General features: G+C 41.0%; 1 protein-coding gene across 1 annotated transcript in view; it reads left to right on the forward strand.

The window, feature by feature from the left end:
- HMCN1 (hemicentin 1) overlaps positions 1-27,809 on the forward strand; it is a 240,065-nt gene that overhangs the window by 78,525 nt on the left and 133,731 nt on the right. Inside the window, exons 18-29 of the mRNA XM_087726175.1 lie at positions 1,981-2,108; positions 6,345-6,489; positions 11,544-11,656; positions 12,774-12,933; positions 15,020-15,194; positions 18,604-18,731; positions 20,340-20,612; positions 23,107-23,202; positions 23,564-23,758; positions 23,989-24,119; positions 25,413-25,560; positions 26,701-26,824. Coding sequence (XP_087582301.1) covers positions 1,981-2,108; positions 6,345-6,489; positions 11,544-11,656; positions 12,774-12,933; positions 15,020-15,194; positions 18,604-18,731; positions 20,340-20,612; positions 23,107-23,202; positions 23,564-23,758; positions 23,989-24,119; positions 25,413-25,560; positions 26,701-26,824 — 1,816 coding nt within the window. The remainder of the gene's footprint in view (positions 1-1,980; positions 2,109-6,344; positions 6,490-11,543; positions 11,657-12,773; positions 12,934-15,019; positions 15,195-18,603; positions 18,732-20,339; positions 20,613-23,106; positions 23,203-23,563; positions 23,759-23,988; positions 24,120-25,412; positions 25,561-26,700; positions 26,825-27,809) is intronic.

Here is a 27,809-nt window from a genome sequence, read left to right on the forward strand (position 1 = left end):
AAAGATTATGGCATAAACCGTTCATGATGGTCTTAGCACTTATCAGTACACTGAGTGCCATACCAAAAAGTCTTGACCGCACTTAGAAAATCTGCACATTGGCAACATTTCCATCATTCTACTCTGCTTGGATCTGCAAATGTACTATGCTAATACATTACAATATCCTAGGTTCTTGGGAAGAATTCGATGTCTATGAAGGCCAACATCAGCTGAAGAACTGGCAGCTGTAATTTCACATTGAGTGAATAACAACAACAACAACTGTACACTTCGGCCCTCTACAACTGTGATATCTGGCGTGTTGTGCTCCAAATGACAATCCGTGGGACTTTTGAATACAAAGGGATCGTCATTTGGAGCACAACACGCCAGATATCACAGTTGTAGAGGGCCGAAGTGTACAGTTTATTGATATCGCTATTCCTGGAGATGTCAGAGTCGAAGAAAAAGAACTAGAAAAAATAATGAAATATCGCAACCTGGCTATCAAAGTTACACGGCTATGGATGAAGCATGTAACAGTGATACCAATTGTCATCAGGGCACTTGGCACCATGTCCAAGAATATTACAAGATATATCCACAAATTGCAGCTTCCTGCAATACCACCAGCGGAACTGCAAAAAATTGTGCTCCTCGGAACATCTTATATTTTAAGAAGGTCCTTGGTTGATACCTAGGGCACTGGCAGCAATTCGTATCAACCATTAGTACCAGTCACTGATATTTGTAATGCATTTTTGAATGTTCAGTTGGCTGAGTTTCATGTTTAATGAATAAAGTATGTGATAATGATAATGAGCAATAGTTGAAAAGAAAAAAAAGTATGGTTCATTGACATTGCAATACCTGGAGATGCACAAAATGAAGATAAACAGCAAGAAAAAAATCACAAAGTACCGGGACCTGCAAATTGAAGTTGAGTGACTGTGGAAAAAGAAATCTTGTGTTGTCCCGATTGTAATTGGAGCCCTTGGAGCAATACCCAAAGGGCTACCTCGCTATTTGGAAATTCTAAATTTACCTGACTTGAACATTCTGATTCTACAAAAAAACCAACCTACTCGGAACAGCTTATATCCTCCGACGTTACCTTAACAGTTCCTAGATCCTTGGTTAGGACTCGAGCTGTTGAGGTACCAACCAGCCCAAAAGGCTGTGAATCTCACCAAAGATTAACAACAACAACAACAACAACAACACACCAGACATCACACTGGTTGAGAAAAATAAGGTTACAATCATAGACATCGCAATACCAGGTAATAGCAGGGTCGACGAGAAGGAATATGAAAAAATCGCAAAGTACTGGAACTTAAAAATCAAAATTCAACGATTATGGCACAAACCAGCAATGGTAATTCCAGTGGTAATTGGCACACTGGGTGCTATTCCAAAAGCACTGGAATTACATTTAAAACAGTTAAAAATTGACAAAATCACCATCAGTCAAAATGCAAAAAGCCGCACTGCTTGGATCTGCACGCATATTACGAAAATACGTTACGACGTCCTAGGCCCCTGGGTGGGGCCCGACTAGTAACCAATGCCAAATCCAGTGAAACAACTGGCCACTGTGATACAATTCTGTTGTTGCGATAACAACAACAACAACAATACAGCCAAGTCCTTGAGAAGGACTTGATAGGTGGATAAATGCCAAATCCAATCAAAACATCTGGCTGACTGTATGACCAACCATAATAAACAACCAAATAAAAATGGAAGTAGCATGCTGTAATAGATAACAGATTATTTTGGGATTCATGGTCTCCACACAGTATGAATACCATCAGTAGTCCAGTAGATTTATTTATAATTCAAGATTAAAGTAAACCATTTTAAAGGAAAGTTTTGCATTCTAGGATTTTTCTCAAGTCCCTTGAGAAGATGGATCTTTTTGATGCAGTTTTGTAGGAACATAAACCATCCTTGTGTTATGATCATTTTTTCTTCTCCTGTCTCTCTTTGATATAGTTGTACCTCTCATTGCAATGAGTCCGGCAACAGCTAATGTCATTGAAGGACAACAACTGACTCTGTCATGTATACTGCTGGCAGGGAACCCAATCCCAGAGCGAAAGTGGATTAAAAGTAGCATGGTGGTAAGATAATTTTGAATATCCTTTAAAATTTCCTATTTAAACTTACTTAAGTTTAAATACTGCCACTGTTTGATGGTGAACTGTTTTTCAAAAACATGAACTCTTATGAGTAGCAACCAAGAGCCGAGGTGGCGCAGTGGTTAGGGTGCAGTACTGCAGGCCACTTCAGCTGACTGCTATCTGCAGTTCGGCGGTTCAAATCTCACCGGCTCAAGGTTGACTCAGCCTTCCATCCTCCCGAGGTGGGTGAAATGAGGACCCAGACTGTGGGGGCGATATGCTGACTCTGTAAACCGCTTAGAGAGGGCTGAAAGCCCTATGAAGCGGTATATAAGTCTAACTGCTATTGCTATTGCTATTCATTTCATTATTTCATTCCATTTCACATAGCAATAGCAGTTAGACTTATATACCGCTTCATAGGGCTTTCAGCCCTCTCTAAGCGGTTTACAGAGTTGGCATATCGCCCCCACAGTCTAGGTCCTCATTTCACCCACCTCGGAAGGATGGAAGGCTGAGTCAACCTTGAGCCGGTGAGATTTGAACCACCGAACTGCAGATAGCAGTCAGCTGAAGTGGCCTGCAGTACTGCACTCTAAACACTGCGCCACCTCGGCTCTTATGCAGGTGGGACATAATTTACATGAAGACTGTTTTCTGACTCAATGAAATTACCTGCTAGATGACTTGGGAAAGTCAGTTTAGGCTAAGCACTAGATACGGGTCCAAGCACATTTGGCAGGGACAGACTTCTTGAGAAGCAGGAAATAACTCTTATGGGACTCCCCAGAGTTCTTGAAAATTTGGAAAAATCTTACACAATAAATGATCACGATATCCCGAGGTTTCCCGTAGTTGCAATGTGACGCCTGCATTGTTGTGTTTGCTAATTTGCTATTTGACACCCATAAATTAACTCCATCTGGAAATTATTTCATCTGTTGCAAAATTCTGTTTCTGGAGAAGGATTTGTGATTACATATCTATATGTACGATGATTCAGCAGTTAAGAAGCTGAGATTGTCAGCAGGAAAACTGACAGCTCCTGTTTGAGACCCAAGCACTGCATAACCGAGTGAGCTCCCATTCTTGTCCCAGCTCCTGCCCACTTAAGAATTCAAAAGCATGAACATGCAAGTAAATAAATAGGTACCACTTCGGTGGGAAAGTAATAGCATTCTGTGTTCTACGGCACATTCTATGCTGCAGTGTGATACCATGCTGACCACATGATTGTGGAAACATCTTTGGACAATCTCTGGCTCCCTTGGGTTAGTTACAGAGATGAGCACTGACCCCTAGAGCAGTGGTTCCCAAACTGGTTCCACCACAAAACCGCGGAGTACAAAAACGCGCTCGATGAAAGCGTGCATTTGATGTCATCACAGCGCGACAAAAACATCGCGCTGTGATCAAAAAATGTAAAAATAAAGCGAAAACCTTACTCTAACTCCCCCAAACCTAACCCTAAACCTAACCCTAAACCTAACCCTAAACCCAACCCTTAACCTAACCCTAAATCTAACCCTAAACCTAACCATTAACGTAACGCTAAACCTAACGCTAACCCTTAACCTAATGCTAAACGTAACGCTAACGCTCTAAACCTAACCCTAACCCTTAACCTAACCCTAAACCTAAACCTAAACCTAAACCTAACCCTTACCTTTATGTGAATCGGCTTGCTTTAATTTTAATTTTATTTCAATTTTAAATTTTTTTCGTCGCACTGTGATGACGTCACATGCGCGCTTTCGTCGATCGCGATTTTGTCCTCCGCGGTTTTGACGGGTCACGCCCAAACTTGGCAACTTTAAGACTTGTGGACTTCAACTCCCAGAATTCTCCAGCCAGTAGAGTCAGACACAACTGGACAAGTTTTTCAAGTTTTCAAGTTTTAATTTTATTTATAGGCCGCCCAATCCCGGAGGACTCCGGGCGGCTTACAGCGAGGGAAAGAAAAATAATAAAATAAAATAAAAATAAAAATAGAAAAGTTAAAAACAATACAGATACATTAGTTTCGGTTGGGGCTGGACCTCAACAATGAGATCAACAGCCCCAGGCCTGCCGGAATAGCCAGGTCTTGACAGCTTTTCTGAAGGCCATGAGAGTGGGTGAGGTCCGGATTTCTGGGGGTAATTCGTTCCAACAGGAGAAACATTTACCTTTACCTTATCTATATATCATTGTTTTTTGATGTTGCAGTGAGGAAAGGATAAACATCTGAACTAGGGCTTTGGTTTAAATTTGTCTCCAAGTGTCACCAGTTGGAAGTGAAGATAAGCAGAAATATATTGTGTCATTCAGCTTCTTTTCAGCTGCAGTTGTAATGGGGAATTTCTAATGAATTTCAAGATTCATGTAGAGGTAGTTTGACTTAATCTGTACACAATAATCACGTTTTCCTTTCAGGAGAATCATTGGTGTAGATCAGGGGTAGTCAACCCTTTTATACCGACCGCCCACTTTTGTATCTCTGTTAGTAGTAAAATTTTCTGACCGCCCACCGGTTCCACAGTAATGGTGATTTATAAAGTAGGGAAGTAACTTTACTTTATAAAATTTACAAAGCAGAGTTACAGCAAACCCCTACCGCCCACCATGAAAGCTGGAATGCCCACTAGCGGGCGGTAGGGACCAGGTTGACTATCACTGGTGTAGATAGTTTTTCATATATAAAAATATATATGGAAGAGTGGAAAAGAAGAAAGATAGGAAGGGAGGGATAGGAGAGGGTAAGGGGGGAAAGATGAAGAGGATAAGGAGGAGTGGAATGAAGAGAGAGGAGAAGGAGAAAGGAAGGGGAAGTAGAGTAGAAGAGGATGATGGAGGGAAGAAAGGAAGTAGGAGAGAGGTAGAAGAAAGAGGTGTATGGAGTGCAGAAGAGCTAATAATGGGTTGTTATCTTTCTGGGCGTTGATGACAAGATTAACTGATGTAATTACTACTTAATACAATAGGATATTGGCTATGTAATATACATATACATGCGACTATATGTTATGAAAATGGAAAATAAAAAAGTATATTTTAAAAAAATATAACTCAATTTTATCTTCCATAAAATGGTTTGTTATAGGCTTGTGCAGATAAAATTATAATGCATGAATAGTGCAAAGTATAGTTATGTATATAATTTATAGGCTAAAAGAATGGAAAGTTGTGGAGAAAATAAGCTGCAGATTCCAGTTGCCCTGACAAAGACAGGAAAACACATTTTAAACATGTACTGATAATTAATTCAGTGAAAATATGCTACAACTGGAAAGAAGAAAATCTGAACCATGTGCTCCAGGAAAGTCGACAGACTTCAAAGGGAGATAATTCCATATGCAGCCCTTAGACTGAATCATTATTTTGATACCCTTTTGTATTCTATTATGGAAGCCATGAAAGGAGTAGAACTTTTGCTATATCCCAGTTGAAAAAGTCAAGCTTTCCGTATGATTTGAAGTCATTTATTGCTTCTTTCACTTTCCCAAGCCCTCGTGTCTTTCGTTTAGAGGTGGCGCAGTGGGTAGAGTGCAGTACTGCAGCCACTTCAGCTGACTGCTAACTGCAGTTCGGCGGTTCAAATCTCCCCGGCTCAAGGTTGACTCAGCCTTCCATCCTTCCGAGGTGGGTGAAATGAGGACCCGGATTGTTGTTGGGGGCGATATGCTGATTCTGTAAACCGCTTAGAGAGGGCTGAAAACCCTATGAAGCAGTATATAAGTCTAACTGCTGTTGCTATTACTAGAAAAGAAAGAGGAAGACTGAAGTAAAAAGCACTTCCTGAACTCTGGATGATTCTGTACCTAAATGATGCAAAATGGCTTTAGGTATCTAGGTGCAAGAAAGAGCATAATCAAAATTTCACAAGAATGCTCCCTTTTAAGTAGCCTTGCTGGAAACATTGGTTAATTAAAAAAAAAAACCACCAGAATATGCCAGGTGTAAATGACCAGACTACATGGAGAATGGAGATAGCAATAGCAGTTAGACTTATATACCGCTTCATAGGGCTTTCAGCCCTCTCTAAGTGGTTTACAGAGTCAGCATATCGCCCCTAACAATCTGGGTCCTCATTTCACCCACCTCGGAAGGATGGAAGGCTGAGTCAACCTTGAGCCGGTGAGATTTGAACCTCTGAACTGCAGATAACAGTCAGCTGAAGTGGCCTGCAGTACTGCACCCTAACCACTGCGCCACCTCGGACCTAAGTCTTATCTGCCTTCCCTGTTCCAACTTTAGGTAGTCCAGACACCCTATATCAGCTTCCGGAGTGATGGGAGTCTTCACCTTGAAAGAGTTCGACTCCAGGATGCTGGAGGCTACACTTGCATGGCCAGCAATGTTGTTGGGACAGACAACAAAACAACCACTGTCAATGTTTTTGGTGAGTGAAACATTTAGTGTTTTTCCTACTTTTCAGTGTTAATAATTCACTAGTACCCTAGTCATCCCACAATGATTGGTAGATTGCAGGGACGTGCAGTCGGGGTGAAACAGCATGGGGTCCACCATTGAACCCCTCAATACTTAATCAGGCTACTTGTCTAATTCTAAAACTCAAAAAATCAAAACTCTGCTTATGCTCTTTCACCTAACGAACAAGAATGAGGAACATATTTTTTCTGCTTGAAACGCAGAAAGCCAGGTTTTCGCAAGTAGGGGAAACTGGGTGGGCAAGTAACCACAGTATCTTAGTCATAGAGCACAGCTTATGAAAAGGCAAAGTTCACCTTGTAAACAAGCTATAGGTTAACCATATTTTTAGCAATATATCTGAGTGGCGTTCTGACTTTTTCCTTTTTCTGCATGAGTAACCAAGATTCACTTCTCTTTTAGTTTCACTTTACTTCCCTATTGTGGTTTGGGAATCATGTATTGTAATTTTCCTTAAATATTTGTAATTTACCCGAAATAACTTTGTGCTGACTTAGGTGAGAAGTTATGACCTGGATTAGTGCACGCCTATATGACGTCTATATGATTTGTAATAACCATTTCAAAGGTATAAAACCTCTGTCAAAATGTACCTAAAATCAGATCAGTTAGGTGGAAATCTACTGGTCTCTTGAATGCATTCAATAATAATAAACCTTTCTTTTCTGGGAAAAGGCATCGTCTCATGCTTTTACGTAAGTAGAAAGGCAGACCCTGATTTTGCCATTACAGGGGGAGGCAGGGGAGGAGGGGCCTCGCCAGTGTCATGAGGAAAAGAAAAGAAAAATTAAAAGGAAAAAGGCTGAGGCAGTTGCTGACAGAGTCGCAGTGGATGACTCTGCTTAGTGCTTAACTGCAGGGGGAGGCGAGAGAACTACGGGCCTCCTTTACTCTAGCTTTATGATCACTTGAGCAGAGTTAAGCGAGGGTTAAAAGGGCGAAAAATTCCTTATGGAAAGGAGGCACGTGGTTCTCTCGCCTCCTGTAGAAGGCATTTTTAGAGGCTTTTTCTTTTCTTTTCATGAGGGCAGGCAAAAGCAGAGTTGAAATCCTCTCTGAAACAGCTGGAAAAGGTGCGTGTGTGGGGGGAGGGGGAGGAATTCAAAAAGTTTGATTGCATGCAGAGCCACATTGCCTTTTCAAACACACACACACACACACACACACACACACAGCTGCATAAAAGTATATAAGCCCAGTTTCACTGATTACAAGTTTGAAAAGGCAACGTGGCTCTACCTGCAATCAAAGGCTGGGATCGGAAGGCAGCAGGGGAATGGGGGTGGGTATGGCAGAGGAGCTGCTTTCAAGCCATTGGAAAATATATCCAATCCAACTTCTGTCTTTGTGTTTGTTTGAGAGTGAGTGAGTGAGAGAGGGATCCAACTTCTCTCTGTGTGCATGTGTCTGTTTGAGAGAGGGGGGAGGGAGGGAGAGAGAGAGGAAGGAGGGGGTGGGAGAAGAAAAAGAATGGGAAAACCTATTTAGCAAAGAAGAAAAACAAATGCTGTCACTTTAAATTGGAACTGAGCATGCCTGGCTGTGGAATTTTATTAAATTCAAATTCAATTTCTGGGAGTTGAAGTCCACAAGTCTAAAAAAATTGCTGCCTCACCAGCCATAAAGCTCACCGCACGTCACTGGTAGATTGTCACTGAAATTGCACACTAAGTTTAAAAACTCTGCAAATGATCAGTTCAGATGACCGAGCAATGGCCTGATCCTGTAATCTGCCAGTAGCCTGCTAGTTGATGAGGAACAAAATCTGACATTACTAGGAGCCGGAATTTAATCCTTGAGATATTGCTTTCAAGTGAATAGAGAAATGGATAGAACACCATCATGCAGCTCATCGAAGTGCATGTTTTTACTCAATCCATCTTCTTCTTGATGCTTCCTACAGTGTTCATAGGATAATAAAAGAGATAAACACTCAGATGAAATGGAAAGCAAAATTTCCATTCCTACATTCTGCAATTTTGCCTGCTTCAGTTGCTTCCCTGTTTGCTATCTTTCCTCTTTTTCCCTGAAAGAGCATAAGAAATACATTAAACCTCACTATAGAATAGTGGTGGGTTTCAAAAATTGTTCGAACCTACTCTGTGGGTGTGGCCTCCTTTCTGGGAGTGGCTTGGCCGCCCATGTGACCGGATGGGAGTGGCTTGCCGCCCATGTGATCGGATATGAAGACGCCGACGACACTTGACAGAACCACCTTAAATTACCTCACACACAGCACTGGCATGCATAAGAATATGATGTCAACTTGTTTTTTAAAAGGCATCTTTGATTTGTGTTAAAGCAACTTCAACACACGCAATGTTCTGATTGCACCACAAACGCAGTGGTCATCCTTCCCTTTCACAGAGGCGCTGAGTTTTATAAATATGAGCATGATAGTGTAGAATAATCATATCCAAGGACCAGTGGTGGCTTTCAAAAAATGTTGGAACCTCTTCTGTATGTGTGGCCTGCTTTCCGGGTCCACTGGTGGAACCTCTTCTAACCGGTTCGGTAGATTTGACGAACCGGTTCTACCGAATAGGTGCGAACTGGTAGGAACCCACCTCTGCTATAGAACTATAGTCTATGGTCCTCTCTTATTCTCGTATTCGTCATCATCATAATAAGTAGCGTTCTGCTGGTCTTTGTCTATACAAAAGATTTGATTAGATTAGTAAGAGATAGTTTGTGGAATAAAGAAATAAATCTTCACTAAGTTCTGTGTTTTCAATTAGAAATAGATCCAACACAACCGTATATTATGTAAATGTCTCATTTCATAGGGTAAGTATAGCTAAGGAGTTTTGTTGGAATGCTGAAGGTAATTAACTGATTCCAGCTGCTCATGAAAGGCAGATGAGATGTGTATATGTGTTAAAGTTCTTATGCATGCAGAATGTGCCAAACAGCTATGCGAAAGAAAAAATTATTTGTATCCAAAAGAAGTCAGCATGTTGATGATCCGAATGTTCCGGGTTTTCATTCATTTATTAAATTAAATTCATTTATTAAATTTATAGGCCGCCCAATCCCGGATGACTCCGGGCGGCTTACAACAACAGACAAGGTGCCCATTTCGTACATAGGATTTTTCCACCGGGCCACCCCAAAATCATTGGCCTAGTCCGAGCGAGGAAGAGGTGGCGGGATGTTCACAAACCGGTCCTGGAGTGTGTAGTACTTGAGGCAGCCCACGAGCGGATTGATGTGCGTCTGTACATCTCTGGTCTTGGGGTCGAAACAGTGGCTGATGTCTTTCCCTGCCACTTCCAGGATGGGCTTCATGAGAGGGTCCCCCCCCCCCCGTACTCCTGGCTTAGGGAATCAGGAAACCTAAACCAACAAATCTGTTATTAAGTTTTGTGTGAGAGACAAAGGAAGCTATTCCTTGTTGTCTAATCTAAATATAAGGCATAATGCAGGAATGGCCATCTTTGGAACCTAGGGACATTTATAGCAATATAGCAATAGCAGTAGACTTATATACCGCTTCATAGGCCTTTCAGACCTCTCTAAGCGGTTTACAGAAAGTCAGCATATTGCCCCCAACAATCTGGGTCCTCATTTTACCCACCTCGGAAGGATGGAAGGCTGAGTCAACCCTGAGCCGGTGAGATTTGAACCGCTGACCTGCTGATCTAGCAGTAGCCTGCAGTGCTGCATTTAACCACTGCGCCACCTTGGCTCATTTGAGAAGACATTACAAGTACACTTATGAAGTGGCCACAAGGGAGATTTGTTTGGCTGTGAAATGATTGCCAAGGTGGACACAGCCACTCACAAAAACCTTTTTATCAAAAGGTGAACTAACAGATCTACTCACATTCTTTCTGACATCCCATTGGATGTTTGTGGAAATCAATTTTACATAGATACAAATATGGTGTAAGAAGATGATACTTAGCAGTATGCCGGTTTCTTATTTAATATTTGTAATTAAAATAATCTTTTTAAAAAGTCAAGTGGAACAGAGAGTCTGTTGGGTACCAAAGGAGTATTTTTCATCACATCATTGACTGTGGACTCTAGTTTAGTTTAGTTTTTAGTTTATTGGAATTTGTAGGCCGCCCTTTTCCCTGAGGGGACTCAGGGCGGCTCACATAAACTAGGAAGGGGGGGGGATACAGACAACAAAATAGAGACAAATACTAAAATGGTAAGCAACATACATTCATCATTCGGGAGGGGTCACTATCCTTATCCCCAGGCCTGGCGGGCGAGCCAGTTCTTCAGGGCTGTGCGGAAGGCTTGGACGGTGGAGAGGGTGCGGATCTCTACAGGGAGCTCGTTCCAAAGGGCCGGGGCTACTGCTGAGAAGGCCCTCCTCCTTGTAGTTGCCAGCCGACACTGGCTGGCCGATGGAATGCGGAGGAGGCCTAACCTATGAGATCTTATTGGTCGCAGGGATGTAATTGGCAGAAGGCGGTCTCTCAAGTATCCAGATCCACTGCCATGAAGGGCTTTATGGGTGATTAATAGCACCTTGAAGCGCATCCGGAGATCGACAGGTAGCCAGCGCAGCTCGCGGAGGATAGGTGTTATGCGGGTGAATCGAGGAGCACCCGCAATCACTCGCGCGGCTGCGTTCTGCACTAGCTGAAGTCGCCGGATGCTCTTCAAGGGCAGCCCCATGTAGAGCACATTGCAGTATTCCAGCCTAGAGATCACTAGGGCCCGAGTGACTGTTGTGAGAGCCTCCCGATTCAGGAAGGGTCGCAACTGGCGCACCAGGCGAACCTGGGCGAATGCCCCCCTGGTCACAGCCGTTAGGTGGTGGTCAAATGACAGCTGCGGATCCAGGAGGACTCCCAAGTTGCGAACCCTCTCTACATTACCTATACCTGTCATTACGTCTAAAAAAGACTGAAACTTAAAAAAAAAACCTATGATGGAATATCTGTGTTAATAGATTATGCCTTATAATGAACAGCAGCATCACACATGTAAAATAACATCTAACAAGAAATAATTTGTAAGATAATTGCATATTTGTGTTTTCAGTTCCACCCATAATTCAGCATGGACAACAGATCTTCAGTACTATAGAAGATGTCCCAGTTACTTTGCCTTGCAAAGCCAGTGGAATTCCTAGGCCATCCATCGTATGGTCCAAGGTAATTGCAATGTTTTGATCAACTGAACTGGGAACTTTAATGAGTTGGCTGTTTTTATGTACTTAAAATATTGATAGATTACCCCCCTCCTCCATCCAGTAACGAATGCCGAGACAAGCTTAACTGGAATGTACTTTAATAGCAAGACACCAAAACCTCGGTGGCTGAAAGCCAAGCATAACAAACAGATAAGGACCTTGGCAGCAACTCAGACAAACTTGGGCAGCAATAAACACAGATAAGCCCTGGCAGCAATCCAGCCTACCAAGCTCCCAGTACTGTCCTCCGACATTCAATCCTGCGTTGACTTCTGCAAAGAAGGGCATATGCACAAGGAGTCATTTTATAGTCTAGAGATGAGCCTAATGACCACCAGCTGAGTACAATCACCTCCTGTAATTGCGTAATTGTTCCTGATGCCTAGTAGCTCTTCGATGGCGTGCATCCAGGAACAACTCACTACTGGCCTCTGGCTCACTCTCCCTTGTCTCCTCCCCACTGGTCCAAGGCTCAGTTGCCTCCTGGTGGCCAACCAGCCTCTCTGTGCCCTGCTCAGAGTCGGAACCCTGTCCAGGGTCCTCCACATCCTCCAGAGCCGACTCAGAGGGCCCCTCGTTGTCGGAGTCTGGTGGCAGCTCCAACGGCTCCTGCTAGGCCACAACAGATTACACTCTGTCTAGACAGCCTATGCCACCATTTAATAGTCCCAACACATTGAGAAGGCATAATGGTCAAGAATGCTATCTTAAGGCATCTAACTAAGTTTGCTGCCTCCACTTAGTCTGTTAGTTTGGACAATGATGCAAGCTTTCAGATTAAGCTTGTCTAATCGTTAAATGTAGTTCAGCATGTACTTTTCAGAGCTATAGATTTAAAGCAGTGTAAAAGGGAGGACAATCCTCAAAGGAACAGTTGAGACTAACTCTTAATGTAAACTGAGCCAGTAATAACAGCGAACTCTGTAAATTTTAAAAGAAAGCAAAAGTGACACTGTGACTTTGAGGCAAGCTGTGAAGATGCTGAGTTACGCAGACCATTATTAAGACATACTGTGGCAGTTTTTACTTCAGGCTCCATAAAAAAAAGTTCATTTTTATTTTACTGTCTTTTTTTACAGAAAGGAGAAATGATTCCTCCCAGCAGTTTAATGTTTTCCGCTGGTTCTGATGGAAGTCTTTATGTGGTTTCTCCGGGAGGTGCGGAGTCTGGGGAATACATCTGCACTGCAACCAACCCAGCAGGTTATGCCACACGGAAAGTACAGCTGACAGTCTACGGTAAGGAAACATGAGAGTGTAAATCTCTCTAAGAATGAAGTAGTGGGGCTCAGTCTAAACTCTCAAGTCTGTAAATAGCCTTTGAAACCAGGAGAACAGAACCATCTAGAACAGAGGTGGGTTCCTACCAGTTTGCACCTATTCGGTAGAACCGGTTCGTCAAATCTACCGAACCGGTTAGAAGAGGTTCCACCAGTGGACCCGGAAAGCAGGCCACACCTACAGAAGAGGTTCCAAACTTTTTTTTAAACCCACCACTGGTCCTTGGATAGGATTATTCTACACTATCATGCTCCTATTTATAAAACTCAGTGCCTCTGTGAAAGGTAAGGATGGCTACTGCGTTTGTGGTGCAATCAGAACATTGCGTGTGTTGAAGTTGTTTTAACGCAAACCAAAGATCCCTTTTAAAAAACAAGTTTACGTCATATTCTTATGCATGCCAGTGCTGTGTGTGAGGTAATTTAAGGTGGTTCTGACAAGTGTCGTCGGCATCTTCATATCCGGTCACATGGGCGGCAAGACACTCCCATCCGGTCACATGGGCGGCAAGCCACTCCCAGAAAGGAGGCCACACCCACAGAGTAGGTTCGAACAATTTTTGAAACCCACCACTGATCTAGAAGTTGCAAACCATCTGCAATTAAGAAGAGGCAGTGGGGAATTTATTATAATTTGTAATCAAATTATAATGTTAAATTTAAATGCAAGTTAAGCCCCTTCTAATTGTTGCTCCAGTCCACCCCATTTTTCTTTGTCCTGGCCTGCCTTCTTTTGTAACATTATTTTTAGTATGCCAGTCAAAAGATAAGTATGGCTCTCGGCCTTAAAATATTGAGAATCCCTATTCTATACAGAACTGCCAATATCAGTAATAATTTGGAGCTAAAATGGGTTACAAGAACCATTTCATGGTAACTCTGCCTCCTGTTCATTGAACCAGTTGATGTGATTTAGCTTCAATGGGTATAGGCCTCTTTCCCTACTATTCTGCTATAACTTTTACAGCAGCTCTTCCTATAATGTCTATTATGATAAAAACCTTTTATAGGTTATCCCTGCATAACCAGGATCCCTTTCAGAAGACCATTCTGTAGGATAACTGTGTGGTTTACCCCTCCTTCCTTCCTACATTTACTCCCACTCTGAAAGTTAAGTGTCCATACTAACAGGAAGCTTTGACTAAAGTCTAGATTTGGAGTTAGATTCATTGAGGTGACTTTGGAACAATAAATAGTATTTCATCTCATCTTCCCATATGCTACGTCTGACCGCAACTGCCTTTTGTAATAATGTCCACATTTATTGGGAATGTTCTGTTGGCACGGGAGCTGTGAGTTCAGGTGAATATCCTCTCTCCTCTTGTACTGGAACTTTATTGATTGATTGATTGATTGATTGATTGATTGATTGATTACATTTATATGCCGCCCTTTTCCCCGAAGGGGACTCAGGGTGGCTCACAATTCAATCAGGAAAGGAGGTACAGACAGGGGGACAAAATTTAAAAACACAACATATACAACATATCCTCCTTTGTTAAAAGTGGCCTTGACCCTTTGTTTTATGTTTTTTATGTTTTATTAAACATTTATAGGCCGCCCTTTTCCCTGAGGGGACTCAGGGCGGCTTACAATAATAGGGGAGGGGAGTGCAGGACAAAACACAAAAGAAACTGTGAGTAACAAATAATTAGCAGTAAAAACACAACATTCATTCCACATTCGGGAGGGGCGAGAGTAAAGTCTTATCCCCAGGCCTGACGGGATAGCCAGATCTTGAGGGCTGTGCGGAAGGCCTGGATGGTGGTGAGGGTGCGGATCTCCACGGGGAGATTGTTCCATAGCGTCGGAGCTGCAACTGAGAAAGCTCTCCTTCGCGTAGTCGCCAGTCGGCACTGACTGGCGGATGGAATTCGGAGGAGGCCAACTTTGGAAAGTTTATGTTGTGTAAGTAGAAGAAGGGACAGAAGGATGGAAAGAGTGAGCTGTTTTGCTTACAGAACAATTGGAGTTAACCCACTAACCTAAAATGAGATATTGTTGCAGGAGCGAGTTAATAATGTAATCTGCTTGTTTTGTTTTAGTAAAACCAAGAGTTTCCAGACCTGGGAATCAGCAAGGAAGTTCATCAGAGAACCCAATTGAGATGTCAGTAACAGCTGGGGAAGAAGTCACGCTTCCCTGTGAAGTGAAAAGTTTACCACCCCCGATAATCACCTGGGCTAAAGAAATGCAGCTTATCTCTCCATTTTCTCCACGGTAAGTTTTATATCATTTCTTACTTGACTTTGTTTGAATTTCTAGACAAGTTGTCTCACTGCTAGTTAACTCTGGCCTTTGTATGGATGATTAATATACGCCAAGAATTGAGCATTCATATTACACTTTGATTCAATCCCTATGTCAGCTTCTGCTTTGCTGTTGCTTCAGCTGCCATGAAACGGGGAGGGAGGGCTTGGTATTTGGGTGGGGTTACTCGATGTGCTGGAGGAATGTTCTGGAGTTTACTGGAGGGTCAGACTACGCATGCGTGGGTGTTTCCCGCCTGGACTAACGGCACCGACATTCCATCTTCGTGATGCCTTTTGAAGTTACCTCACACCTGACACTTGAAGGACTTATGATTGGACTAGGCCTATGATGCCAGGGGGTGTGGAATGGGCTATTCTATATATCAACTGCTTTCGCGCCTAATTACTCAGACTTCGCTATGCAACTGCTCTTTAACCATTTTTAATTAGTAAAAGTACATTTGATTTTCCACAAATGGAGTCTCATGGTTTTCTTTCCTAATTATTAAATGGAGAGGTGCTGACACCCTACCTATTTAAAGGATAATGGACATTTAATATGTGTAGTATATTGCCAGTATCCTAAGCAATCATTTGGAGTCCTTTCACAACGTGATGTTCTCTAGGTGTGCTAAATTGTAGTTTCCATATACTGTAGGCTGTAATTTCCATCATCCTTGTAATCTATCACATTATAGAATGAATACTAAATAAAGATAACAGATAACATTTATCAAGAATGCTGCTTTCAGATCTATATCCTCTGTATGACTCCCTTTGTGATGATTTTTTTAAAATTTTAAACACATAAGCACATCAACAAAAGCAAACACATAACTTAAAAACAACATAGGAACAATAAGTTCCATCGTATATCATACCGCGGTTCCGAATCGGTTTCTTTGCAGTTAGTGTTTTCCCTTCTATACACTTCTATCTTTCGTTCATAATCTCCTTATTCGTTATCCATTTGTATGTACATTTCTTTATTTATTTAAACTTAGCTACTTATGACCAAATATTATTCACCTATATTATGCTATATATTTTTACTGTCATTTGTTCTCTTACATACAGTTATAGGTATACATTCACATAATTATTCTTTTTCTTTGCCATTCTTAGATTATTATTATTCCATTTGAAAGGTTATAAGTTATAGTTTAAAATGCTTTGTTTACCATCCTTCGCACCTGCTAAGACACCACCTCGTTTTCTCTTTCTTTTCTTTTCTCCCTCCCTCCCTTCTCTACTTCCTTCCTTCCTCATCTCCATCCCCTTCTTCCTTCCCTTACCTCTTCCTTACTCCTACCCTTTTTCTTCTCCTTCCTACCTTCTCTCCTTCTCTTTCTTTCTCTTCCTCCCTCCTCTTCTTCTTTTTCTCTCCCCTCTACCCACCTTCCCTTACCTCTTTCTTCTTCCCTTACCTCTCCACCACACTTCTTCTTCTCCTCCTATTTCTATGACTCCCTTTGAAAATACTTTTTTTTCTGGTAAAGAATATCTTCTGAATATCTGTGAGGAAGCATCAAAAGGCCTGGAGCTTTTGGCTTATCTCAGAAATCCATAACGAAGCCATGTAGCTTGCTGGCATCTTGCCGTGTTGTTGAGTTTTGAACAACACATCCATTGTAAGAACTGGGTCACTAAAGGGGTGATTAGAAGTGATGTCTGCTGATGGTATTTCTTACTTCTTCCCCTTTCTTATCTTGAATCATTTAAGAAAGAGTTCGTTCAGTCTGGAAATGAGAGAGGACTGAGTTTGGCAGCATGAATGTTGGTAGTCACTGATAGGCAATTAATTTGATTAAGGCATTAACAGATCTGTTCTACCTTGCAGGATAGATGGGAGGTTTTTCATGTACTGTTCCCTTTTGGCACTAGATAAAGAGTTGACATAATTCAAGAGAGATTGGATTTAGATCATTTGTGAGAATCTAGCCTGATTCCCCTTTTGACTCCTCCCCCAAACTCTTCCCACAAAATCCTTCTCTTCCCACAAAACTTGAAAGCTTCTGGGTCTTTCTTCATCAACTCAAAGTTTCCATGGTGACAGTGTAATATGCATTTATTGACTTACAAAATGCATGCACCACTTTTCCTTATAAAGTAGCATTGCAGTTGACAGAAACATGGTAGTCTTCCTTTGTCTTTCTGAGTCCACACAGTTCCCCTAGTTCTTCCCTTTATTATCTTTAGATTTAATAAAATATGCATTGATTTAAGAATACACGAGGATCCATTAAATTTATTTGTCATTTGATATATATATATATTGGCTGCTGTTATTGGTTAATGGAAATATGCACAGAATACAATGAGCACTCGCAGTATTGCTACAGCATTCAACGATTAAAAATAAGCTGATACAGTCAACTATTTTAAAATTGTCAAAAATAAAATTCAAAACCACGATAAAAATAAAATAGAATAAATAATCTTTTGAAAGGAATTCTGCAGGTCAGAGACAGTGGTGGGTTTCAAAAATTGTTCGAACCTACTCTGTGGGTGTGGCCTCCTTTATGGGAGTGGCTTGCCGCTCATGTGACCGGATGGGAGTGGCTTGCCGCCCATGTGACCGGATATGAAGATGCCGACGACACTTGTCAGAACCACCTTAAATTACCTCGCACACAGCACCGGCATGCATAAGAATAGGATGTAAACTTGTTTTTTAAAAGGCATCTTTGGTTTGCGTTGAAACAACTTCAACACACGCAATGTTCTGATTGCACCACAAACGCAGTAGTCATCCTTACCTTTCACAGAGGCACTGAGTTTTATAAATATGAGCATGAGAGTGTAGAATAATCATATCCAAGGACCAGTGGTGGGTTTCAAAATTTTTGGGAACCTCTTCTGTAGGTGTGGCCTGCTTTCCGGGTCCATTGGTGGAACCTCTTCTAACCGGTTCGGTAGATTTGATGAACCGGTTCTACCGAATAGGTGCGAACCGGTAGGAACCCACCTCTGACTCAGAGAATATCATCCCAAAGGCACCATTTCTGATTGGTTTGGTTTTTCATAGAGGCCATCACAGCAACTTTTGAATCCCTAGCACATATACTGTTTTGGTATCTTGGAGTTATGCGTTTAAAATAAAATATGTAAAAGAGGACAGAAAATGCCTCCAACTTGATTGTTAACTGGATTTGAAATGGAAGTCTGCGGACTGTTGATTCTTACTTCATTCCTCAGCTATGCAGAATGAAGAAGTCAGAGGGCAAGAGCAGTTAAGTGGGAAAATGGAAGATTTTGTCTGTACGAAAGTAATACTGAACAGATGCTCTTTGATGTGCAACATTTATTATTAATGCTCCTGTAAGAGACTTTTATGTTCTTATAAATATTTATAGTCATCTGTATTTCCTCCCCAGACATACCCTACTCTCTTCAGGCTCAATGAAGATCACTGAGACATTGGTATCAGACAGTGGCTTGTACATCTGTGTGGCCACAAATATTGCTGGAAATGCAACCCAAAAAATAAAACTAAATGTACATGGTAAGAATCCTCTACTTTTGATAATAAATATTGAATTAAATTAAATTAATAATGGGTACTGAATGAATTAGCAACTCAAATAATATTACCTTAATTAAATATGACTAAGGTTACTGCAGTGGTGGGTTTCAAAAATTGTTCGAACCTACTCTGTGGGTGTGGCCTACTTTGTGGGAGTGGCTTGCCGCCCATGTGACCGGATGGGAGTGGCTTGCCGCCCATGTGACCGGATATGAAGATGCCGACGACACTTGTCAGAACCACCTTAAATGACCTCACACACAGCACTGGCATGCATAAGAATAGGATGTAAACTTGTTCTTTAAAAGGCATCTTTGGTTTGCATTAAAACAACTTCAACACACGCAATGTTCTGATTGCACCACAAACGCAGTAGTCATCCTTACCTTTCACAGAGGCCCTGAGTTTTATAAATAGGAGCATGATAGTGTAGAATAATCATATCCAAGGACCAGTGGTGGGTTTCAAAAATTTTTGGAACCTCTTCTGTAGGTGTGGCCTGCTTTCCGGGTCCATTGGTGGAACCTCTTCTAACCGGTACGATAGATTTGATGAACCGGTCTTTCAAATATGTGCAAACTGGTAGGAACCCACCTCTGGATTACTGGCATCAGAATCAAATTTGATTGGGGCATGAGGGAGTCCCGAGGCTGTTCTTTATTTTTGATGGATGTGCTTAGGGGAGAAGATTAGTATTTATAGTCTGGAGAGGAGTCTAATGACCACCAGCTGAGCGTAATTACCTCCTGTAATTGCATAATTGTTCCTGAAGCCGAGTAGCTCTTCGATGGCGTGCATCCAGGAACAACTCACTACTGGCGTCCGGCTCACTCTCCCTTGTCTCCTCCCCACTGGTCCAAGGCTCAGGCGCCTCCTGGTGGCCAGCCAGCCTCTCAGCGCCCTGCTCGGAGTTGGAACCCTGTCCAGGGTCTTCCACATCCTCCAGCGCCGACTCATAGGGCCCCTCCCTGTCGGAGTCTGGTGGCAGCTCCAACGGCTCCTGCTGGGCCACAACAGGAAGGTAACACAATTTATCTTTTAGCATATAGCCATGCTGGCCACATGACCATGGAAAATGTCTTTGGTCAATGCTGGCTCCCTTGGCCAAGAAACAGAGATGAACACTGTGTCCTAGAGTCAGACATGATGGGAGAAGGAAATCATTAATTTTACCTAATCATTTAAAGTCAGTTATTTAACATTTATTCGTATAAATTAACTCATCAGAAGGTAATTTTTTCAGTGATTTAACACAAATGCATGGGTAATTTCTTTCATGATTTTTAACCATTCCTCAAGTCTTGTAAGTTTATGTCTTGCAAATATTTCTGGAAGTGTTTGGAAATGGTAATTATTTATTAATTAAACTTATATGCTGCCCACCTCACTATCAAATGGCTCTGGGTGGCTTGTATTGTATTGATAAAAGAAATATGTAGGTTATTTTGAATGATTGCATTGAGTATGTAAATATCTTTAAAATATGTAGGGGCCAAGTGCTATGTTGTGTTCTTCATGTTTTACTGAATGATCATCTAAAATCTTTCTGTATTTAATTCATCATTATTGTTGTTATTTTTTACTTAGTTCCTCCAAAGATACAACCTGGGCCTCGAGTGATTAAAGCAAAGGTTGGTAATAGAATTGATATACATTGCAGTGCTCAAGGAATCCCACCTCCAAGAATTACTTGGCTTAAAGATCAACAACCCCTTTTGATAGACAACAAGCAATATGCTTCTTCTCTGGATGGAACACTGAGTATCATCAAAGTTGTGCTTTCAGATGCTGGAATCTATAAATGTGTGGCAAGTAATATTGCTGGTCATGATGAAGCTGAGATAATGATCCAAGTTCAAGGTAATATTAACATTATAGTGAAAAGTGCATAAGAAGAATTATCATTTTTTAAAAGAGGTTATGTTTATACTTACAGCAAATGATTAGATAAGATTTTTTTTTTGCTTTTACTAAGAGTATTCAAACACATACGTATAACATTAAGGGAGAATATACTACTGTATGTATGTATGTATGTATGTATGTATGTGTGTGTGTGTGTGTGTGTGTATATATATATATATATATATATATATATATATATATATATATATATATATATATATATATATATATATATATATATATATATGTATGTTGTATTTGCGCTAATAAATAAATAAAGGGAGACTAGTATAGATCTATTTCAAGCTATTTAGCTCTCATCAGCTAGCCATACCCTTATTGGGATTCGAACCTGTATTACATCTTAGGCAGATGTGTTAACCACTAAGCCACAAGGTCCTCCTCCTTATCAGCTGAGCCAGGGAAGTAGGTATGTATTTAGTGTCACAACCTCTGGTATGCCCAAATGTGGGAGGAAGCTAACTGCTTCCATTCTCTGCCTATCGGCTCATCACAAGAGTCCAAATGTCCATATTGGGTCTCTGTCGTGATGGTCTCTTGTGACGAGCCGATAGACAGAGAATGGAAGCAGTTAGCTTCCTCCCACATTTGGGCATACCAGGGGTTGTGACACTAAATACATACATACATACATACATACATACATATACACATACATACATACATACATACATACACATACACATACACACACACACACACACACACAATCAGACATAGCAGAGATTCTTTTTCAACCAGTCAAATGTCTATATATCTCTATCTCTGTCTCTGTACACATATATATGTCTGCCTATATTTTAACAATACATATATTTTTATTATAGTGAATCTAATGGGAAACTCTAAAAGACACAGACTTCACTTTTTCCATTGCTTTCAAAAATGCAAAATTAGATATGCTAACTCTGTTTTGAAATTTTTTTAGTTATGGCAATTGAATTATAATTTGTAAACCACCAACTAATCCTGAAGTAAGTTTATTTATTTTTTGGTTGATTTCTCCTCCAATCCGTATTCTAAAAACATTCATAAAACATAAATAAAGTAAAAGGAAATTGACAACAAAAGCTTAACAGGAGTTCATGTTTGCTAGAATTCAATGCAATTGTTTGTAGAATATAAGAACATTTACAGCTCCGCATTAAAGTAGGTGAACTGAACTTATTTGTGTTTCCCCACAAATAAGACAGTGTCTTATTTTCTTTTGATCCCTGAAATAAGTGCTTGGTCTTATTTTTAGGAAAGTCTTATTATTTTTGAGGTGCAGGAGGTGGTGAGCATGGTCCCCTCATGGCTGCTGCTGTGTTGCAATATTTTTGGGGAAGGGCTTATTTTAGCACATGCGCTCAAAAGCCCGATTGGGCTTATTATCTGGGGAGGCCTTATTTTCAGGGAAACCGGATAGTAAATGAGAGGTGTCTTTCTTGGAAGATTAACTATTGATATTAGGAATTATATCTGACATAGGCAATTTCATACAGTCAGACTACCACTTTACCTAATGCTATCTATCCTTAGTTGCTTTCTCCAAATTCCCAACTTTCAGTGGAAGTTTTTATTACACCCTGAAGCAAATTGTGTTGGTAATTATGACAGAAGGATGGCCTCCATCATATATAAAGTTAGATATGTTTCATTGAAAAAAAATACTTTATTTTTTATGTCAGTAAGGGTAAAATCATGGCAATATTAAAAACATTTCACTTTAGCAGGAAAGGAAGTTCAGGTATCTAAATCTGACTATGGTAGTTGATAGGAATAACAGAAGGGTATCATTCCTTCTCTGATTTGCTAATCAGTAGATTGCAACAGAAAGGTAAAAATTCAGTTTGTGGGAAAATTCTTAATTTATCTCCAAATATACTGAGGAATATAACAGTGAATTATGATTTACCTGATGTTGCTTCTGTTTCTTGATATTTGTACACAGAAAAGTTTTTTTTTCCTCAGAGTTTCTTTAGCATACCATGAAGCCTCTGAACAAAGTAAACAAAAATGTAATATATTATATATAATATATAATTTTAATAGCAATAGCAATAGCAGTTAGACTTATATACCTCTTCATAGGGCTTTCAGCCCTCTCTAAGTGGTTTACAGAGTCAGCATATCGCCCCCACAGTCTGGGTCCTCATTTCACCCACCTCGGAAGGATGGAAGGCTGAGTCAACCCTGAGCTGGTGAGATTTGAACCGCTGAACTGCAGATAACAGTCAGCTGAAGTGGCCTGCAGTACTGCACCCTAACAACTGCGCCACCTCGGCTCTCTTATAGTTAAAATTTATATTATATTGGGTGTGTTTGTGTGTGTGTGTGTGTGTCTAAATGTATGCCATTTTGAACATTTCAAAGGTTTATAAACTGGAATTTGAGAAACCTACCCAATAGTATAAATAAAGTTCATATTCTGTTCATTTTGTATTAGAACCTCCAACAGTTGGAGCACGTGATCCACCATACAACTCTCCATTTCAAGAAAGAGTAGCAAAAGAACAAATTGCCTTCCCATGTCCCGTCAAAGGTATAGAGCCTCATAAATTGCTAAGTGGAGACTTTCCATTTTGGAGAACGTTGACTTTTGTAACCTGATGATTTTATTATTTCTTGCTTAATTACATTTATTTGGTACCCAACTTTAATGGACTAAGAACGCAAACAAAGATTTGAACCGCCGAACTGCAGAACTGCAGTCAGCTGAAGTAGCCTGCAGTGCTGCATTTAACCACTGCGCCACCTTGGCTCTCTCTCTTTTTGGGGAGGAGGGTCTGTGCAGTTCAGTGGGGTTGTTGAAAACTATTAAATATGTTATTCTGAAATGCAATCTATTTTTTTTTTACTTCAAATGAAGTGGAATATTTAGAACCCTTTGTTTTATGATATAGGTACCCCAAAGCCTGTGATAAAATGGCTACATAACAACAGGGAGCTTATGGGCAATGAACCTGGGCTTTCAATTTTGGAAGATGGAACTTTGCTGGTCATTGCCTCTGTCACACCATACAACAGCGGAGAATATATCTGCACAGCCATCAATGAAGCTGGAAACACAGAAATAAACTACATCCTGAAAGTTTATGGTAAACCAACCCCTTTGCTAGGGGTTAATGTTACTTCATTCTAAATTTTAGAAAGTGATAATTGAGGTATAATTAAAATATTGACACTAGCTGTGTTTAAATAAAAATTAAAAACGAACTATTTTGAAGTTGCACGTGCAAAAGCCAAGTAACTAAAAGGACTGAGAATATTGAAATAAAATCAACGATACAAATAAGTGACTTTGTTTAAGTATTTACTTTGCTTGCAGTCCCTCCTGAAATCAAAGATCAAGACGAAGTGACCAATTCATCTATGGCCATTAACAAGCCTTTGGGTCTGTACTGTGAGGTATCTGGTGATCCGTTTCCAGTCATCACTTGGTATAAAGATGATGTGCAGGTACACTAAGATGCTATTCTTTATTTTCTTAGATTAATGATGAAATTTACCTGAAAGCATGAGATAAAAATTATGAATATTTTTGTTAGGTTTTTGATATGTAATGAGGCTGGCAGCATTTTAAACGTATGAAGAAAACCAGACTGAGTTGCACATGAATGGAATATTATTTTGATCCAATCTCATATAGGAATAATACTGAACCTCTTTTCTTCCTATAACCCTGACTAAAGCTGTATAAAAATACTTTCCTGTTCTGACTGCCCCTTCATACACCAAAGCCCACCGGGACAAAGATACTTCAAGAATTTATTAACACATAGACTGCCAAGCTAGCCATGATAGCTTCTCCAACTCTAGTAAATACGTTGACTCCTGCGATGAGTGTGTGGAAAGTCATTCCTTTTATAGTCTTGAGAGGAGCCTAATTACCACCAGCTGAGTTCAATTATCTCCTGTAACTACGTAACTGTTCTTTACGCCTATTAGCCCTCCGTTGCCGGGCATCCAGGACCAACTCCCTTGTCTCCTCCCCACTGCTCCAATGCATTACGTCAGGATAACACTCCCTTGTCTCCACCCCATTGATCCAAGGCTTGACTTTGGGAGCACGCTCCCTTTGGCTCTCACTGCTGCTCCAAGCCTCAGGCACTTCCTGGTGGCCAACCAGCCTCTCTGCGCCCTGCTCGGAGTCGGAACCCTGTCCAGGGTTCTCCACATCTTTCAGAGCTGCCTCATAGGGCCCCTCGCTGACGGAGTCTGGTGGCATCTCCAACGGCTCCTGCTGGGCCACAACACTTTCCCATCAGAGGTGCAGGCTTTCCATCCAAAGAAGGATTTTGTTTTTCAAAAATAGCTGCAGACAAAACAACATTCAAGTATCCAGAGAATAGATCTTGGTTCCAACTTCTGCTAACTGTGAAATTTTCTGCATGAATGGACATTTTCCTAAACTCATTTTGTGATCTCAAGAATAGGTTGAAGGGATTAGATAAGTTGCTGTAACTCCAAACATTAATAGTTTGGAGTTCAAGCCTGCTGCCTTCATAATTATCCCATTAAAAGAGCAATACGAGAGGCAGACAACTCTCTTCTTCATTCCCTGTGCCTTCCCCAGAAGAATCTATCCTGTCAAACCCAGAAGTTTATGGTAATTCCCAAATAGGAATTGTTATTTAGCTTCTGTTATTACTCCAGGTTCCAAGGTATGTTATAAAGCTTGTCTAATTAAGCGCTCACAATTATCTGGCATATTTAGCAGATATAACCTCAATTGTTCCTGAATCTTTTCAGGTTCTGGAGGGCATCAGTTTGCAAATTTTGGAAAAGGGAAAATTGTTGAAACTTCTTAAAGTTGCAATTGATGATGCTGGCCAGTATTCATGCAAAGCCACCAATATAGCTGGGAGTTCAGAGAAATTTTTCACTATAGATGTGCAAGGTTGGTACATGTAACTATGATTATGATATGAAATTAAATATAAAGTGCCCTTGGCATTTCGGAATTATATGCTTAGGTATGCAATACAAGCATGAAGTACTCAGTAGTAAATTAACTCTGATACAGTCTTTAAAATATATTATAAATAACTGACTAACCTTATTATCTTGCATTATTATTTTGATGTGATATGGATCCATTAAAAGGACAAGAGAGCAACACACTTAAGCCTAAGATAATTAATCAGGACTCCAGATTATTTGTACTTGCTTTGTATAGTTTTTAACCCTGGATGTTTGAAATGATATGAACCTTGAAGTAGCATTATTTAGGCCAGTGGTAGTCAACCTGGTCCCTACCGCCCACTTGTGGGCATTCCAGCTTTCATGGTGGGCGGTAGGGGTTTTGTCCAATCCTGAAGCACTTTCCTTTTTTTAATTTAATTGACTTCCCTACTTTATAAATCACCATTACTGTGGAACCGGTGGGCGGTTAGAAAATTTTACTACTAACAGAGATACAAAAGTGGGCAGGTAGGTATAAAAAGGTTGACTATCCCTGATTTAGGCTTTTAGATTATTTAATGCTCTATTAATCATTCCTAAAACTCCAGAAATAACCAGTTCTGTGAACCAATTTTCCAGAGGTGGGTTCCTACCAGTTCGCACCTATTTGGTAGAACCGGTTCGTCAAATCTACCGAACCGGTTAGAAGAGGTTCCACCAGTGGACCCGGAAAGCAGGCCACACCTACAGAAGAGGTTCCAAAAATTTTTCAAAGCCACCACTGCAATTTTCCTGGTTCACTGCTCCAATTCATTCCATAAATTAATGATGCTGTGTGTGCAATGGGTAGAAACTGCTCATTGCAATTAATCCCAAAATTATCATTATTCAAATGTCAACCTAGAATGAAAATAGCTTTATATTGCCTATTACCACAGTGAAATGCTAACATGGATACTATAAGTTGGTATTTAATATGTATTTTAGGCATGGAAAGAAAGGAAAAGAAAGGAGCTTATTATTCCAGGATTAGCTTCCACTTTTCATTTTCTAAAAGCACTCTGGAGTATTTTAATAGGGCTTCCTATTTAATTATTGCCCTTGGTTGATGTCTCTTGTTGTCTCTTTCCTCTAGTCCCACCCATTATAAGAGATGCTGGATCCAATGAACTTTCAGTCATCCTCAGCCAACAGGCAACTTTAGAATGCAGAGTCAGTGGGTCTCCATTTCCTATCATCCAGTGGTTCAAAGATAGCAAGTAAGGGCTAATTCTTAAACTTTTCTCACATGACTTATAGATGGAAAATAAGAAGCTTGCTTCCCCTCAATGTAGTAAAGTCGGTATCCTTTTCTTTGGCTTTGTACCATGTCTTAAGAATTAATTTAAGTAAAAAGAAATTCATATTCATTTTCATTTCATTTTTCATTCATTTTATTTGTCTTGTATGCCGCCCACTCCCGGAGGACTCCGGGTGGCTCACAATAGACAAGGGAAAGGGGATAAATAGACAAGACAACACTTTTAAAAAAAAGACGCAACATTCACAATTTCCGTGGGGCTGGATGTTTCACAAGGCCCCCGGCCTGCTGGAGCAGCCAGGACTTGGTGGCTTTGCGGAAGGCCGGGAGGGTAGTAAGGGTCCGGATCTCCACGGGGAGGTCATTCCAGAGGGCTGGAGCTGCAACAGAGAAGGCTCTCCCCTGGGGAGTCGCCAGCCGACATTGGCTGGCGGATGGAATCCGGAGGAGACCTAACCTGTGAGATCTTATCGGTCTGAGGGAGGTAATCGGCAGGAGGCGGTCTCTCAGGTACCCAGGTCCGATGCCATGTAGGGCTTTATAGGTAGCGACCAGCACCTTGAAGCGGATTCGGAGACTAATGGGTAGCCAGTGCAGCTCGCGGAGGATAGGTGTGACGTGGGTGTACCTGGGTGCACCCACAATCGCTCACACGGCTGCATTCTGGACTAACTGAAGTCTTCGAACACTCTTCAAGGGCAGCCCCATGTAGAGCGCACTACAGTAGTATATGAAGATCAAAATCTTGGAACAGTGTTAGCTTCCATGCATAGGGTACTCTCCTCACATTATCACTTTCTAGATTAATTGTTAATGAAACTGAAAAAATCTTATATATTCTGTTCTGCTACACACCTCGCAACGTCCAATAAGAACTCACAGGTTAGGCCTCCTCCAGGTGCCGTCGGCCGGACAATGCCGACTGGCGACCACTCGGGGGAGAG

The sequence above is a fragment of the Thamnophis sirtalis genome, unplaced genomic scaffold, assembly GCF_051295495.1.
Source record: "Thamnophis sirtalis isolate CommonGarterSnake01/CBP01778 unplaced genomic scaffold, rThaSir2_p1.2 scaffold_12, whole genome shotgun sequence".
NCBI lineage: Eukaryota > Metazoa > Chordata > Lepidosauria > Squamata > Natricidae > Thamnophis > Thamnophis sirtalis.